The 13,264-nt window shown below is 34.9% G+C and overlaps 1 protein-coding gene across 1 annotated transcript in view; it reads right to left on the reverse strand.

Moving 5' to 3' along the window:
- Positions 1-13,264, reverse strand: part of wwox (WW domain containing oxidoreductase) — a 381,937-nt gene that overhangs the window by 350,119 nt on the left and 18,554 nt on the right. Inside the window, exon 5 of the mRNA XM_088938904.1 lies at positions 7,985-8,091. Within this exon, the coding sequence (XP_088795030.1) occupies positions 7,985-8,091 (107 nt within the window). The remainder of the gene's footprint in view (positions 1-7,984; positions 8,092-13,264) is intronic.

Raw genomic sequence — 13,264 nt, forward strand, 5'->3', positions numbered from 1 at the left:
CAGCTGAAATTCATTTAACCACTTCTGAGGGCAGGTGTTAGAATAGAATACCGGGTAAGCATAAAGTTAGCCCCTTCTTTTCTATATACTGTAAGTACAAGTACGAAACATTTGAGAGTGTGTGGATGGCGATGCAATTCTGCTGGACACTGACTTTCATCAATATAAAAGCAGGCTGATCTATGCAGACATGAAAAAAATGTATATGCAGCTATGAGATGCCTCTATCAAAACTTTATAAGTGTCAAAATAAAAAAAAACATCTTTCTACACTTTGAAATTAATGGATTGCCTTGGTTTAAAGCAATAGTGCTCACAACCACAGATTTTACAATAATAATCTGTTTTAACATTGTAAAAATTCCTTGAGCTACAGGCCCTGCCTGGTATATTTCTGTTCTCACAGAAATTAACAAACCAGAAAAACCTGGCACCTTCCTTAGTTTAAAAATAGCTGCATTTTAAAAACTGTTGCTGTCATTTTAACTATGAATTGTCTTACCATCCCAGTCGTAAAGCTGTTCCACGTAAAGCTTTCTAATAAAGGGCATTGACATGGTGGAAAAAAAATGTCTGATATCTCCTCTTTGTTTCTGGATGCAATCTGTAGCCACACCAATAACCCCATCCTTTAAAATTCCCCAATCTCCCACACACGCTTTGCTAAAATACTGAAATACTTGCTGGTGTGAAAATGAATACTGAACTGCACATCACTACGCTGTTCATTGAATTCATTCAAACTTCTACACTTAAACTAGATGTTCCTTGTAACAACAGTGGCATAAAAGGGTTTGTTTTTTGTGGCATCATATAACGGAACTCAAGACTGCCATTTCATAGAATCCTAGGTTTTACTGTGGGCTTAATAAGAAACAATTTATAGGTAGACTTATCAGTAGCAAGCTCAGGCATGTCTAATTAAGCTCATAATAATGACTGGAATGGCTCTACCTGCTAGGCAATGCAGGCTTATTACCATCCCAAGTGTCAAGAGCTTTTTATGTTGGATATCATTAAATGTTTGTTAATTTCCTTTTTAATAGTGTGTTTTAGTCACCCAGCTGTGTAAGAGAGAGATGTTCAGCCATGTCTGATGTTACTCCCCTTAGACTCAGTCAGTGCACTTAGGACAGAGGAACAAAGAGACACACCCCAGTTCAGAAAACAAGTTCACAGATTCGTTTTCCAATAAATAGTAGCTTCTTTCTCTTTACAAAACTATTTTTAAAAAGTTGTTCTGACATTCAAGAATACGGTTATTCTGTCTTAATACAGTTAAACCATGCATGGTGTTCTTGAGGTTTTTTTAACTGCTTTCTATGACCCACTTTTCACAAAAGTACTCCAATGGCTCATGTGAAGAAAATATATGTTGTTTTGTCCCATGACTATGCATTAAAAAAACAAATTTATTTCCAACTATTTTGTAATTGTCTGTCTGTGCAGAGGAACTTTGGCATTGATTGCAGATTTAATTAAAGCTTCTGTTCATTTTGGCCTTAAGTATATTTCTCATTTCTCTCTTTTTTAGGTCATTATCCTTAAAATGTTAATCAGATTTCTGTTAAAATTGTAAATAGACTCCAAGCCAATTGCCAAAACTAGCTCAAATTTGTAGCCAAAGCCTGTTTTACATTCCCATTGCAGCAAAAGACTAATAAACGTGTGCAACTTGCAATCACCCTTTTAGCACTATATTTCTGATGAAAAGACAAATTAGAAGCCAAGATGAAAAACTGATCAGAGGGTAAACATTTAAATTTTTAACATGAAAAATCTTAACTGTTACAGTATATTTGAGTGATTTTTTACATTGCAGTGCACTATAAAATGAAGCATAACTCCTGTCTCTGATGCACTGACCCAGAGTTCTGGCTGAACACTGTAATAAAATGTACAGTATTTACCAGCTCCAAAAACAAATAGAAATCAAACAAAAATGCAATACATGTTTCAATATATTGCAGATCATGTGTAATTAGCAATATTACAAGGATCCCTGTCCCGCAGATTAAGCAGCATCCTACTCTAATGTTAGGTCACTGTGTGCTAAGAAGTTGAGAAGGGTTAAACTATAAATGTGATTTCTTAACTAACGTGACTTAACAGGAATATATTTTTATTCAGAGTATGTTCACAGCTGCAGAATTATATTTTTCCTCCTATGATGACCCACGCAATGATATTAAAGAAAACTTTAAAAGAAGCAAAATGTCATTTATACACAAAGTTCCCCAGCAGTGGTATGTTTTCCATCTGGAAGCGATCAGCATCTGCAAATCCTCACTGAGAAAAAACCCTTGGCATACACATTCTCTTAAGTCTGAAATAAAAGATATCTTGTTTTCAGCTCAAAAACGAAATGTGCAAAAAAACAGAAGTCCTCTATCTCAGTCTGATTTTACACAAAGATAAGAATTTAGTGATCTCAATGCTATTTAACTTTTAAAGAAACAGTAAAACAATAGTAAAAAATAAATAAATAACTGAAATGTTTGTGAGTCACAACAATATACCGTACAGAAGCTTATATGAAACAGATTATCAAAACCTTAGTATGGATCTAGACAGAAGACTGACCTTTACTATTTCTTACCCTTCTGCATTTCTTAATGTCCTTCTTAAAATTCACCACTGACACAACTGGATGAGCAAGAAGGACAGACAGGAATAGAAGCAGAGGGATTACTTTGCCAGCATCTACTAGACCTCAATGGACATTTTTGAGTTAGAGTAAAATCCCCACTACCTCCAACAAAATGTACTACAACATAACAATGAGATAAAGCAAGGATAGATACTTGTGTGTTTTACCTAAACAGAGATTGTTAAGAAAAACAAAACCATTTCTATGTCTGGAATAAGGTTCTCCATAGCAAAAAAAGAATGAAAAAAATGCAAGCTCGCTGTACATAGATCTTACATATTTAAATAGTTTATTTGTTCTACATATTTTGGAATACTTGGAACCGCTGACTTTTAAGTCCAGTTTTTATATTTTCTTCCACACCTTTGCCAGTCAGGGTGTGTATGCAACCTAAAAAGTATATCTGAGCAACCTTGTGCATTTTAGCAACTGCACAGGTATAATAAAAGGCATAATAAATGGAGATGGACATGGTTAAATATCAGCAACACTACAGGGACACACTCAGTTTAACCACTGATGGCTTTATTCAGCCTTTACCGAAATGAAAATTAAAATAAAAAACAATAAAAAATAAGAATAAAATGAGAATTTGCCTTAAATTTTGTATTTTAAATACTGATTCCTGACAAATAGCCATGCCTATTGGAAAAGTGAATCATTTTCAGATAATGTAATTACATACCTAATTGGATGGTATAAAATAAGGAATGATCAAAGAATGTTGTGTTTGTTAGCGCTGGTGCATACAAACAGCTCTACGCTGCTTTTTCATTAGGCTTTTAAGTCAATTAAGCAGTGAATTGGGACAATCATTCCTCTTTTCCACACTATTGATAATTTTTTTTTCTGGCTGCTTAAGGGCCATTTCTCTACTCCAGGAGAGATTTATGTTAGATAATTCCTTCCTGATTAAAATAAATCAGGACTCCAAAATCCTCATTTCCTCCACTCAAGGCTAGTAGAAAAAAAAGGAATTAAAAAAATAGATTTAACCCTTTGTTTAAATGCATAATCTTAAATTATGCATTTCATTTCACCTTAGAGGCCTTCAATTTATAAGAAATATGTTTTAAATTAAAAGGTTCAGAATAACTTGTACTGGTAAGGAGAGTGAAATAAGCACAACTGAATTCAGTTGCCTATCTTCTAAAGCGGTTGTACCATCTGAAGTCCTGGAGCACTTGATTATTTACAGTAACTGGCACAAAACACTCAAGTATTCCACAGCATTAATCAGAAGGAAGGCACATCATGACATTTAGAAACTTTGACTTTTGTATAACTCGTACAAAAGCATAAAACACTAAATGAATCAAGATCAATCTGCCACCTTTAAAGAAATGCGGTTTTCATTTCAATATACTGATAATTAATTAAGTGCAACTTCTGTGCATTACACCAGATAAAGCCTGCAAGAGGGATCAAATCAATTGTTCCTTTGTATTGTCCAAAAATCAAACTTGATATATGAATCTTTCATATGTTCAGAAATACACCATCTTCACATACCCTACCTTGTAAGCCACCATTGCTTTTTTACAAAAAGAACCCTTCCTCATTTAAAAAATTTATTAGGGCCACTCAGCTTTCACTCATATATATAATTAGCACAATTTTATTAAGTAAAAAAATACTTAAACCATCCTTATGTTATCCAGCAGAAGGGATTTGCATTCTGTATAATGGGACAACATACTATGAACCATCCAATTACATTTGGATGTGACGTTCCAAGCAGGTAACACTACAGCACAAAACTGACTGGACAGACCAGCAACTCCACACTAGAGCATGTAGTATATGGAATATGGTGAATAACTGTACAGCAGACAAGACTGGAACCTCTGCAATTACACAATGTGAATCTCACTTATATCTGCTGCTCTTTTACAGTTATAAAACAACTTGTATAATATCCAGAACTACGGTGCAACAGATATCTATTTTTTTCTGCACGTTGTCTTAAACCATTTTATTGTAGTGCATAAGAAACACTATAATTGCAAATGGTCTTATCACAGCATTTGTACTGAAGATAAAATAATAAACAGCAGTGTGTGCTCCAAACCAATGAGGCTTTTCTGGCAGATTCCATGCTCCTCAATTACTCATGAGCAACAGATCGTGTGTTTCAGGAAACTCTTACTTCCTTGTTTACGCAGTGGATGAGCAAAAAGTACATTTCTCAGTTTCGCTTGCAGGATACGTGCTTTCTGATAACCATGCTCCATACATCCTTCAGGGCACAGTCCTTGCAATCCCCAACACTATCTTTCCTGTATGCAGATATCACAGATAACTGACTGGGCATCGTTCCTACATTCAGTCTTGACTGAAATCAGAGCAACACACTGTTCCAAATTTTAACACTAGAAACCAATGGATTGCTGCTAAGTTCTCTACCACTCAGCACTAAGATCCAAACAAGATGAAAGATACACACAGAGTGAAAATATTTATATAATTTGAAACTACTCACACTGAATAAAGACCACATTTCTCTGTGCACAACAATTTTTTTTCTCAAAGAACAGAGACGCATTGGACAGACTGCATATTAAAATTGACAGGTTTGTGCAACAGCAGATTTAACAAAGATCAGACATTGCAAGAAACTGAGATATTCCAGATGACCAATGTTGAGCAAAAACGACTGACTAAAGGTGACTGCCACAGGTTTGGCACAAGAGCTACAATACATATTTCAAAGCCAATGTCAAGAGACAAAAAGGTATCAAAATAAGAAATTAAATTAATATTTTGGTTTTACTAAAACATTTCTTACTAAAAGCTGGAACTTATCTGGTGATAGTAAATGTGGAGCATAATTTAAAATGGAGAAAAGTCTTTGTGTTAGATAGACATCATGTCCCCATACTTAATACAAAGCAGGGTGTTGCCTAAGTCCAACGGTATTGTGACAACAGCTGGCATCGAGCAAGATATTCAGAAAACACAGCCTTATCCTGGAAGCAGATACAAAGCTGTTTGGTACAAAGTGATCCACAATAATGACTTTTTATGTATTATTAACCTTTATTTAAAAGTGTAGGAGGAAGGAAAAAACACTGACCATCCATCACATCTCAAATGAGAGTTTTATTTTTTATCTCTTGATTCTCCTTCACAAAGTGTAAAGCTAAAATTCTCTGACATCAGTTTAGATATGTAATTAATTTACAACATATTTCTAGGAAAACACAGTCTTTGGAGAGCTCTCAATTATGTAACAAACAACAGCTTGGGAAATAAGATGTACTGTATATGTACACTTTCACCATTCACAGCACTGTAGTACTGTTTTAAATTATGAGGAAATCTTTTATTGACTAAAAGCACAGGCGTTGACTGCATAATTTTTAAAATGTTATTCAAAATATCTGTTTCTAGGTTTTGATGAGGACCAGTTAAAGAACCCCCTAAAACACTGTCAGCAATGTCAGACTTATTCATTCTTAGGATTTCATTTACTTATTGTTTGATGGATGACTGTTGTAAGAAATTGTTCCTATTTTACTCAAAAGGATTTAAATTACTATAATTGCCAGCAAAAATATTGAAAGCTGGATTATAGCTCCTTTAGAGGCATAAAGCAGAAATAAACAGCTGTGAAATTCATTATTTAAACCGGAGGACTCAAGTCCCTGTAAAATGCCTAACAGCAACCAGAACATTTGTTAAACATGCCAAGATGGATTGTAGTATTGTCAGTGATGGTAAATTAGTCAAACTGGCAAGGGCTTTCTTTTATTATATTTTTGTTGGTTAAAATGCTTACGATTTGCTGTAATCTATAAGCATCCTGTAATTAATCAACTAATTCTCTCACAGCCCCAGGTTCCTTGTAATTAAAGTTCTGTAATAGCTTATTCTTTCTGCTCCAGCACCTGCATTTCATTTGTTTATTTTCCCAGAGTCATAAATCTGTGCGACTGTCAAAGTGCCATAATATTAGCGCAATAATCAAAGTTAATTAGCACTCCTTACTCCTACACTTCCCAATAACAATAGCTATTACAAAGAGCACTTTCCTTTACCCTCACAATAGGAGACACACGCAGGACTTGCAGAAAAAGTGGAAGGCAAGACTTACAGTGTAAAATGAACTATTTGGGTGGAAAAATCTGGATAAGAACAACAATTTAGCTAAAAGCCAGAGTGGCAGCAAGAATCCACCAGTCCATCTCCAGCTGGTAACATATTATCTTTGACGGTCATCATCCACGATGCCTCTGCCTGCCACCGAGCAAGAACCACTTAAAATGCATTTTTTTTCTAAATTAAAAATTATAGTTCTGGCAACAACAATTAAGCCATTAAGAAAATGCAAGGAAAGTTTATAGAGGAAAAATAATGTTTGGCTATTCAAATCATCGCAGGACTCCCCCTTAGACACACCTCTTAAGTCTCGGCCGAGCCCTGAATGTCTAGGAAATAGTGGAAAATGCCACATGTTTCCTGTCTGATGAGGTTTGAAGAAGGTAAAGAAATGAGCACATCCTAGAAATCAGCAACATTAATAACACAGAGGTTGACTTGTTCTTCCCCATGAAGGTCAATATTAAGTTGTCTGGGATATTATTCACCACTATATCCCTTCTGCCTCGAAACAGAGGTACGGTATTGATTAGAGAACAGAGTGACAAGAGGATAGGAGAATAGACACATGGTCACAAACATCTGCTTCTTTCAGTTCTGCAGGACGCCGGTGCTACAGGTTACCATCGTGTTTCCACAGCGCTGGGCCAATATGGCACAAGATGAAGGGCAGCTCTGTCCCAGCTCTGTTGACAGACTCAAACTCTGTCTCGAACCATGGGGAATTCCATTCTGCCAACAGGCCAGCCCACCTCCCACAGCAAAACTCAAGGCTAACCAGGTTCCAAGAGGGTGACGTAACTTTCCATAACATCCTCAGCGCCACATGAGCCCTTTTACAGTGGCAGAACATCTATCAATCAATACTTTATGACCCTGACATAAAGGACTTGCTTTGGATATATGAAAGGCTCTAACAAGCAGACATTGCAAAAAAGAGGAAACATTTAACAACATTTTCAAATCAGGCATAATATGTTAAATATATCTTATGTTAACACTTTAACATTATTATAAAATTAAGCATAGCAATAACTTAGTCTAGTAAAATTTACAGCCATCTTGCATAAGTAGATTTGTAAGATGACTTAAAACAAGATTGCTCCATACCAGCTTTGAACAGAAAATGTCAAAGTGCTTAAAATGCACACTGTATAGAACAGGAAAGAAGGGCTGTATCCACAGTGAATGATCATAACTTGCATAATAGTAGTATTTTTTGGTGAGACTCACCCACTCTCCCAAGATCGACTTTGCTGCTTCTGTGGCTCGAATGTTGTTCCTGCAGGCCAGAATAACATGGGCTCCGTGGAGAGCAAAAGTCCTTGCCGTCTCAAAACCTTTAGCAAGATCAGAGAAGAGGCATGTTTTTAAGATGCATTTTCAGATATCTCAGCATTCACATTGTCCTGCTGTAAAACCAAAAAAGGTAACCAGCAATTTCTGAAATACACTTCAATCAATGAAAAAGGTGATTTAATTAAATAGAACACATTGTTAAACTAATGATGGCAGTTTCTAGGTAAAAAGGCATTTTGTTTTAATATTATAAACCTTAGCTAAAACATTTGTGATTTTTTTTTAATTTTGCTGAACTTCCTTCACAGATCAAGAATCTTATCACTTTTTTTGCAAAAACTTTAAACCACAATGCAGTGAGAAAAAGTAGTAAAATGTTACCAGATGTTGTCTTTCTCTACAGGTTGGATCATGACTCAGGTTTCTGCTTCTGGATAAAGCAGTGTTTTATTGAGAATTATGCAATATTCTCTGGATATGTATGGAGTTTGTTCAAGAACAAAATGACATATTGCCCATATTCTGACTTTATACATTCACCAATTTCAATACAATACTCCCTTGTTATATGAGCTTAATTTGTTCCTCAAAAAGTGTCCGTAAAGCGAAGACTTGTATAGGAGTCCTTCTCACGTTATAATCTCTTATTGGTAAGAAAACTCAAACATGATCCCTCAAACACCCAAACTTCACCTTAATACAGCACAGAACTGTACCTTATAAATGTATGTAAAAACATTCCTGGTTAATTATTTGAGTTATATGCCTTAAGCCATTAGCCAATGCATAAACCCTAGGTAGGAAAACATTACCAATCCTGCTCATTTATAGTACAGTGTAGTAGTTACACAGTCCTTAGCAAATTCATAAACATTAAGTACCATCCTGTACTATATGCCTTTACCTTACACAAGCCTTTATTATAAAAAAGTTCAAATGCTTTATGAGAAACCAGCTCGTAAGAGTGAAAATCTGACTGTCAAATGAAAGAATATGTACTAACCATTAAGCAATAAGCTAGATCACACAGAAGAGGACATGAAATATTGTTGAAATTCCATCCTTAAATAAATCCCACAGCAGCTGGCTTTTTATCAACACTATTGACACAATCAAGTACAGGATTAATACAAGTGTCACCTTACTTTAAATGCTAGATCTGTAAATAAACTATGTTTTGGGGCAGTTCACATTGAAAACAATCAATAAATGTTTTCTCCTGAAGCCCAATTTTGCTGAAATCAAAAAATATTTTCAAAGTTTACTTAACTTGTCTCTTCCTTTTCCAATGTTTATTATCTTCCTTCTCCAATTTTGCTGGATTCAGGAATCTTAATCAGTAAAAATCTTGTGGTTCTCCTCCGCTAAAGGAACCTTTAAAAATGTTATTGGTTTTGGACGTTATATTGGAGATCATATCAAAAGGGAATAATCCATACACAGATTTTGGAAACTTTATGTCTGATGGTATTTATCTCATTTTTTGTTTCTGGGCCACAGCCTATTTATACATTTAAAATCATGTTTCACTGTTTAATTTTTTGCTCCACACCAGGTTATTCTCAATCTTTCACCCGAAATGTCAGGTACAACATTCATATTGCTTTCGCTTTCCATAATCATACATTTTCTTATCCCACAGATGACCTGAAGGAGCTACAGGACACCTTCCTCAGTGAGATAAATTACTCTCTATTCTTGCTCAGTCCTGTTTCTATTTTAAACCAAAGAGACCACAGAATGACACAAGTCAGCAATAGCTTTATGTAGTTCTGAAATGGTTACACCTGACCACTTGAACAGATTATAAATGAAGCCTGCACAGCTGTCAAAATAGCAAGGATTCGGTCTCCTTTTCCACTGCACTACAACTGAACCTAAGACTTAAAATGGAAAGGGTCACAGCATGCATATTACCAATGAAACAAAAAGAAACAGTTTCAAAGTATAACTTACAAGTGGCACACATATGACCCTGGCGAACTCCAATGAAGCATAGTTAGAATTGTTTGCTTACTTGGTAAGGACTTGTGTTAGCTCTCCTTTACCAAGTTTACCTTTTTCCTATACTTTGTAATACAAACTACGTTGTATTTCCCAGACCTAAGCAAAGTCAAAGTTCAAGTACATATCACACTGGTATGTGACTCCCGAAGCTACTGATATGCATATTGATTACAAGATTGAAATTAACAGCAACATGTAGAGATACTAAATGCTGCTTTCATGATTGGGTTAGGTAGGTTACACATTTATGGATTTGAAAGGTAATCAAAAATTACAACTTTGATTAAAAACAATCAACAGTGCAGAGTGAGAGAGCATCATATTTGTCTTATACAGTAGATAGTGCAGGTGTTCTGAAATAAACCTGAGATATACACATATGAATTGACTAAATATTTACATGAAGAAGCTCTGAGACACTAAAAAAAGCCCTGACTGACAGCCAACATATATCACTGTGCATCTGGAAACCTACAGAGTCTGACACCAAGTAACTAAGACACAAAATGAAAGTTTGGCTTTGATAGCACGGATTAAAATTAACTTTAATTAGATTATGTTTAATCTGATTTTCATTAAAAAGAATTGTATGGCAAGTGCTAAAGTGTAAGATCCATTAAAACTCCAAATTGAAGTGGGATTTCAAGCACATTCTGACAAGTGAAGCATGGAATTAGATTATATGACACCTTATTAGGTGTAATGCAGAGAGTACACTTCTCCTTTGCATAAGAGATTATTTTTATAAGTGCTAAAAAACAAATAAAAATAGCACTCTTACAGGTGTTGGTATGAAGCAGCAAGCATCACATCTCACCTGTAGCCCGCTGTGCGGCCTACCTCTTTAATTTCCTGATATGATCAAACAAAAAACACCAAACAACAAATATGTTTGATTACAATTAAAGTTTAAAAACTGAAGAAAAATAGAAAAAAGTTTAAATATATCTTCATACATAAGGTTTATTTGCATGTATCAGCCAATTATGTGCTTCACCTACAAAATGCTGACCATATATTCCATAAATGTTTGGATTAGGGAGAAAAGTTTCAAATAAAAAAGGCTGCTGTAATGAAGTCACGGGTCTTGAGAGGATAAATTAATATGATTACATTCCCATTATATTGCTTCCTTAAGAAGATTTAAAAGAAAAAAAAGTGAAGAAAACAATAATAAGTATACTGCAGATTTAAAAGATCAAATTAAATTTAATGGACAAGAGTAAGGCAAAACAGATAAAATATCTCAACTGCTTAACAATATCAAATCTGCTGAGAGCATCTTCAGAGTCGGAAAAAAAGTATGGATTAATTCCCTTTGTCCCATTAGCTCTGAAATTACCCACATTTATTTCAATTTGATATTGAACATTAGCACTTGTACTACAGCTAACTCTATCAATTTATTATTTCCTAATTTGAAAAATACATCTGAATTTAAAAAAAAGTAAAGTTACAGTACCGCTCATCCTCAGCCCGTGATTAGGAAGCAGATATTTGCTTCAGTACAGAAACCTGCTTCAACATCCAAATCAATGCACCTCAAGGTTTTTCATTTATCTGTTTTGTACAGATAAATCTAAAAGTCAGTAAATAAAATAAATACACTTTGGATATTTGTGAAACATTATGTTGTTTTCAAAGATTTTCCGATCCAATTGACAGGGAAACGTGAGGTACATAATCTCTGATAAAGATGAACTGTTTTTGTCAAACATACTTTCAACACCAAATTTTCTCTGCAAATTAAATCATTTTTTGAGCAGGCCTATTTCCCGGATATCAAACAATGTCTGTATCCTTTCAGCTCACTGGGCAACATTGAGGTTATCAAAGGGTTTAGACTTCCACCAATTCAGAAATCACACGTTTTTCAGCCAATATATTCTGTTCCAATAGTATGATACATTCCACAAATAAACATTAGGAGGGTTATTTATAGTTTTGGCTGAAAATTAATTTCAACTAAGTATGACAGATTCTAACCATTTTTCCATACAATTCATATGTATGGAACTGTTGGGATGTTCATGTGTCAATGTTCATGCATGTAACTGAATGCTTGTTCTGGGGTACCCCTTGTATGGATTTTGTTCCAGCTTAGTTCATAATCACAAGTTAAATGATTTCAGTTTTCTATTTGAGTCATGTGTTTTATTTTTTCTCTCAGTCCTTAATAAACAGCTTGAAAGAGATTTGTACCATATTGGGCAAACTGTATGTCTGAAACCTGTACCAATGTCTGAGTTCCAGACATTCCCTTATCAAGATGTGTTAGCTAAAATGTAACCAACTGGACCTCTCCCTATGTTTGTTCACCATTAATTGATTGCATCATTAAAAGATTGTGACAGATCCTATTCTCAGCCTATTAAAAATTCACAGTTGCCACTAAAGTGAAGTCCAGAAGGCTCTACTTTATGTCTTTTTCTAAGGTTTTAAAATAAAGAAAACATCACTCATGAATTATAAATTACCACAAACACTGTGCACATCCTTTATATACTAAATAAAAACCTTAATTACAACCATGTGAGAATGTGCAGGAACAACTTTCACTGCTGTAGCAATGTGGGGGTTTAATTTAATGTAATAATCAGAAACTGTAACAGTAAATTGTGAGAGTACTTGATGACTTTTAGGAACTAATTAAATTGTCATAATGGACAGTAAAAGGTATAACAAACAATAAACGTAATATAATATATTTGTGAAATGATCTGCTGTGATACAAAATGCTAATCACAAGGAGAACATTCACTCAGGGGTTACAAGAAGAAGAGTTAATAATTTCAGAGTTAAAATTCTTCATCTATAATATGGTATGGTCTACCTCCTAGGTTTATCAGTCTCATATAATTACCTCACATTTATACTCTCAGATAAAAGTAAAAATTATTTTACTACTGTGAATGAAACATGAAACGTGTTGGAATAATAGTGCGACTCTCGAGAATTATAATGTGAGTAAAGAAGTTTTATACTCAAAGATCTGTTGGCCAAATGTCTTTGATGTGGTAAACTTAGCGCTAAAAATAAAGAATTGGCTGGACTAATCTGTTGTCTGATTTGACAGCTGCTCTGTCCTGGGAGTGTCCCATGGACAGGCAGAGAGGCAGTGGGAGAGAACTTTGTCTTGCGTTGCTGGGCAGCTCTGCCACAAGACAGCATGGTTGAACTTCAGTATTGAGTCTGTGGACAGTTTGT

This window comes from Atractosteus spatula, chromosome 21 (genome assembly GCF_055471065.1).
Source record: "Atractosteus spatula isolate fAtrSpa1 chromosome 21, fAtrSpa1.hap1, whole genome shotgun sequence".
Classification (NCBI taxonomy): domain Eukaryota; kingdom Metazoa; phylum Chordata; class Actinopteri; order Semionotiformes; family Lepisosteidae; genus Atractosteus; species Atractosteus spatula.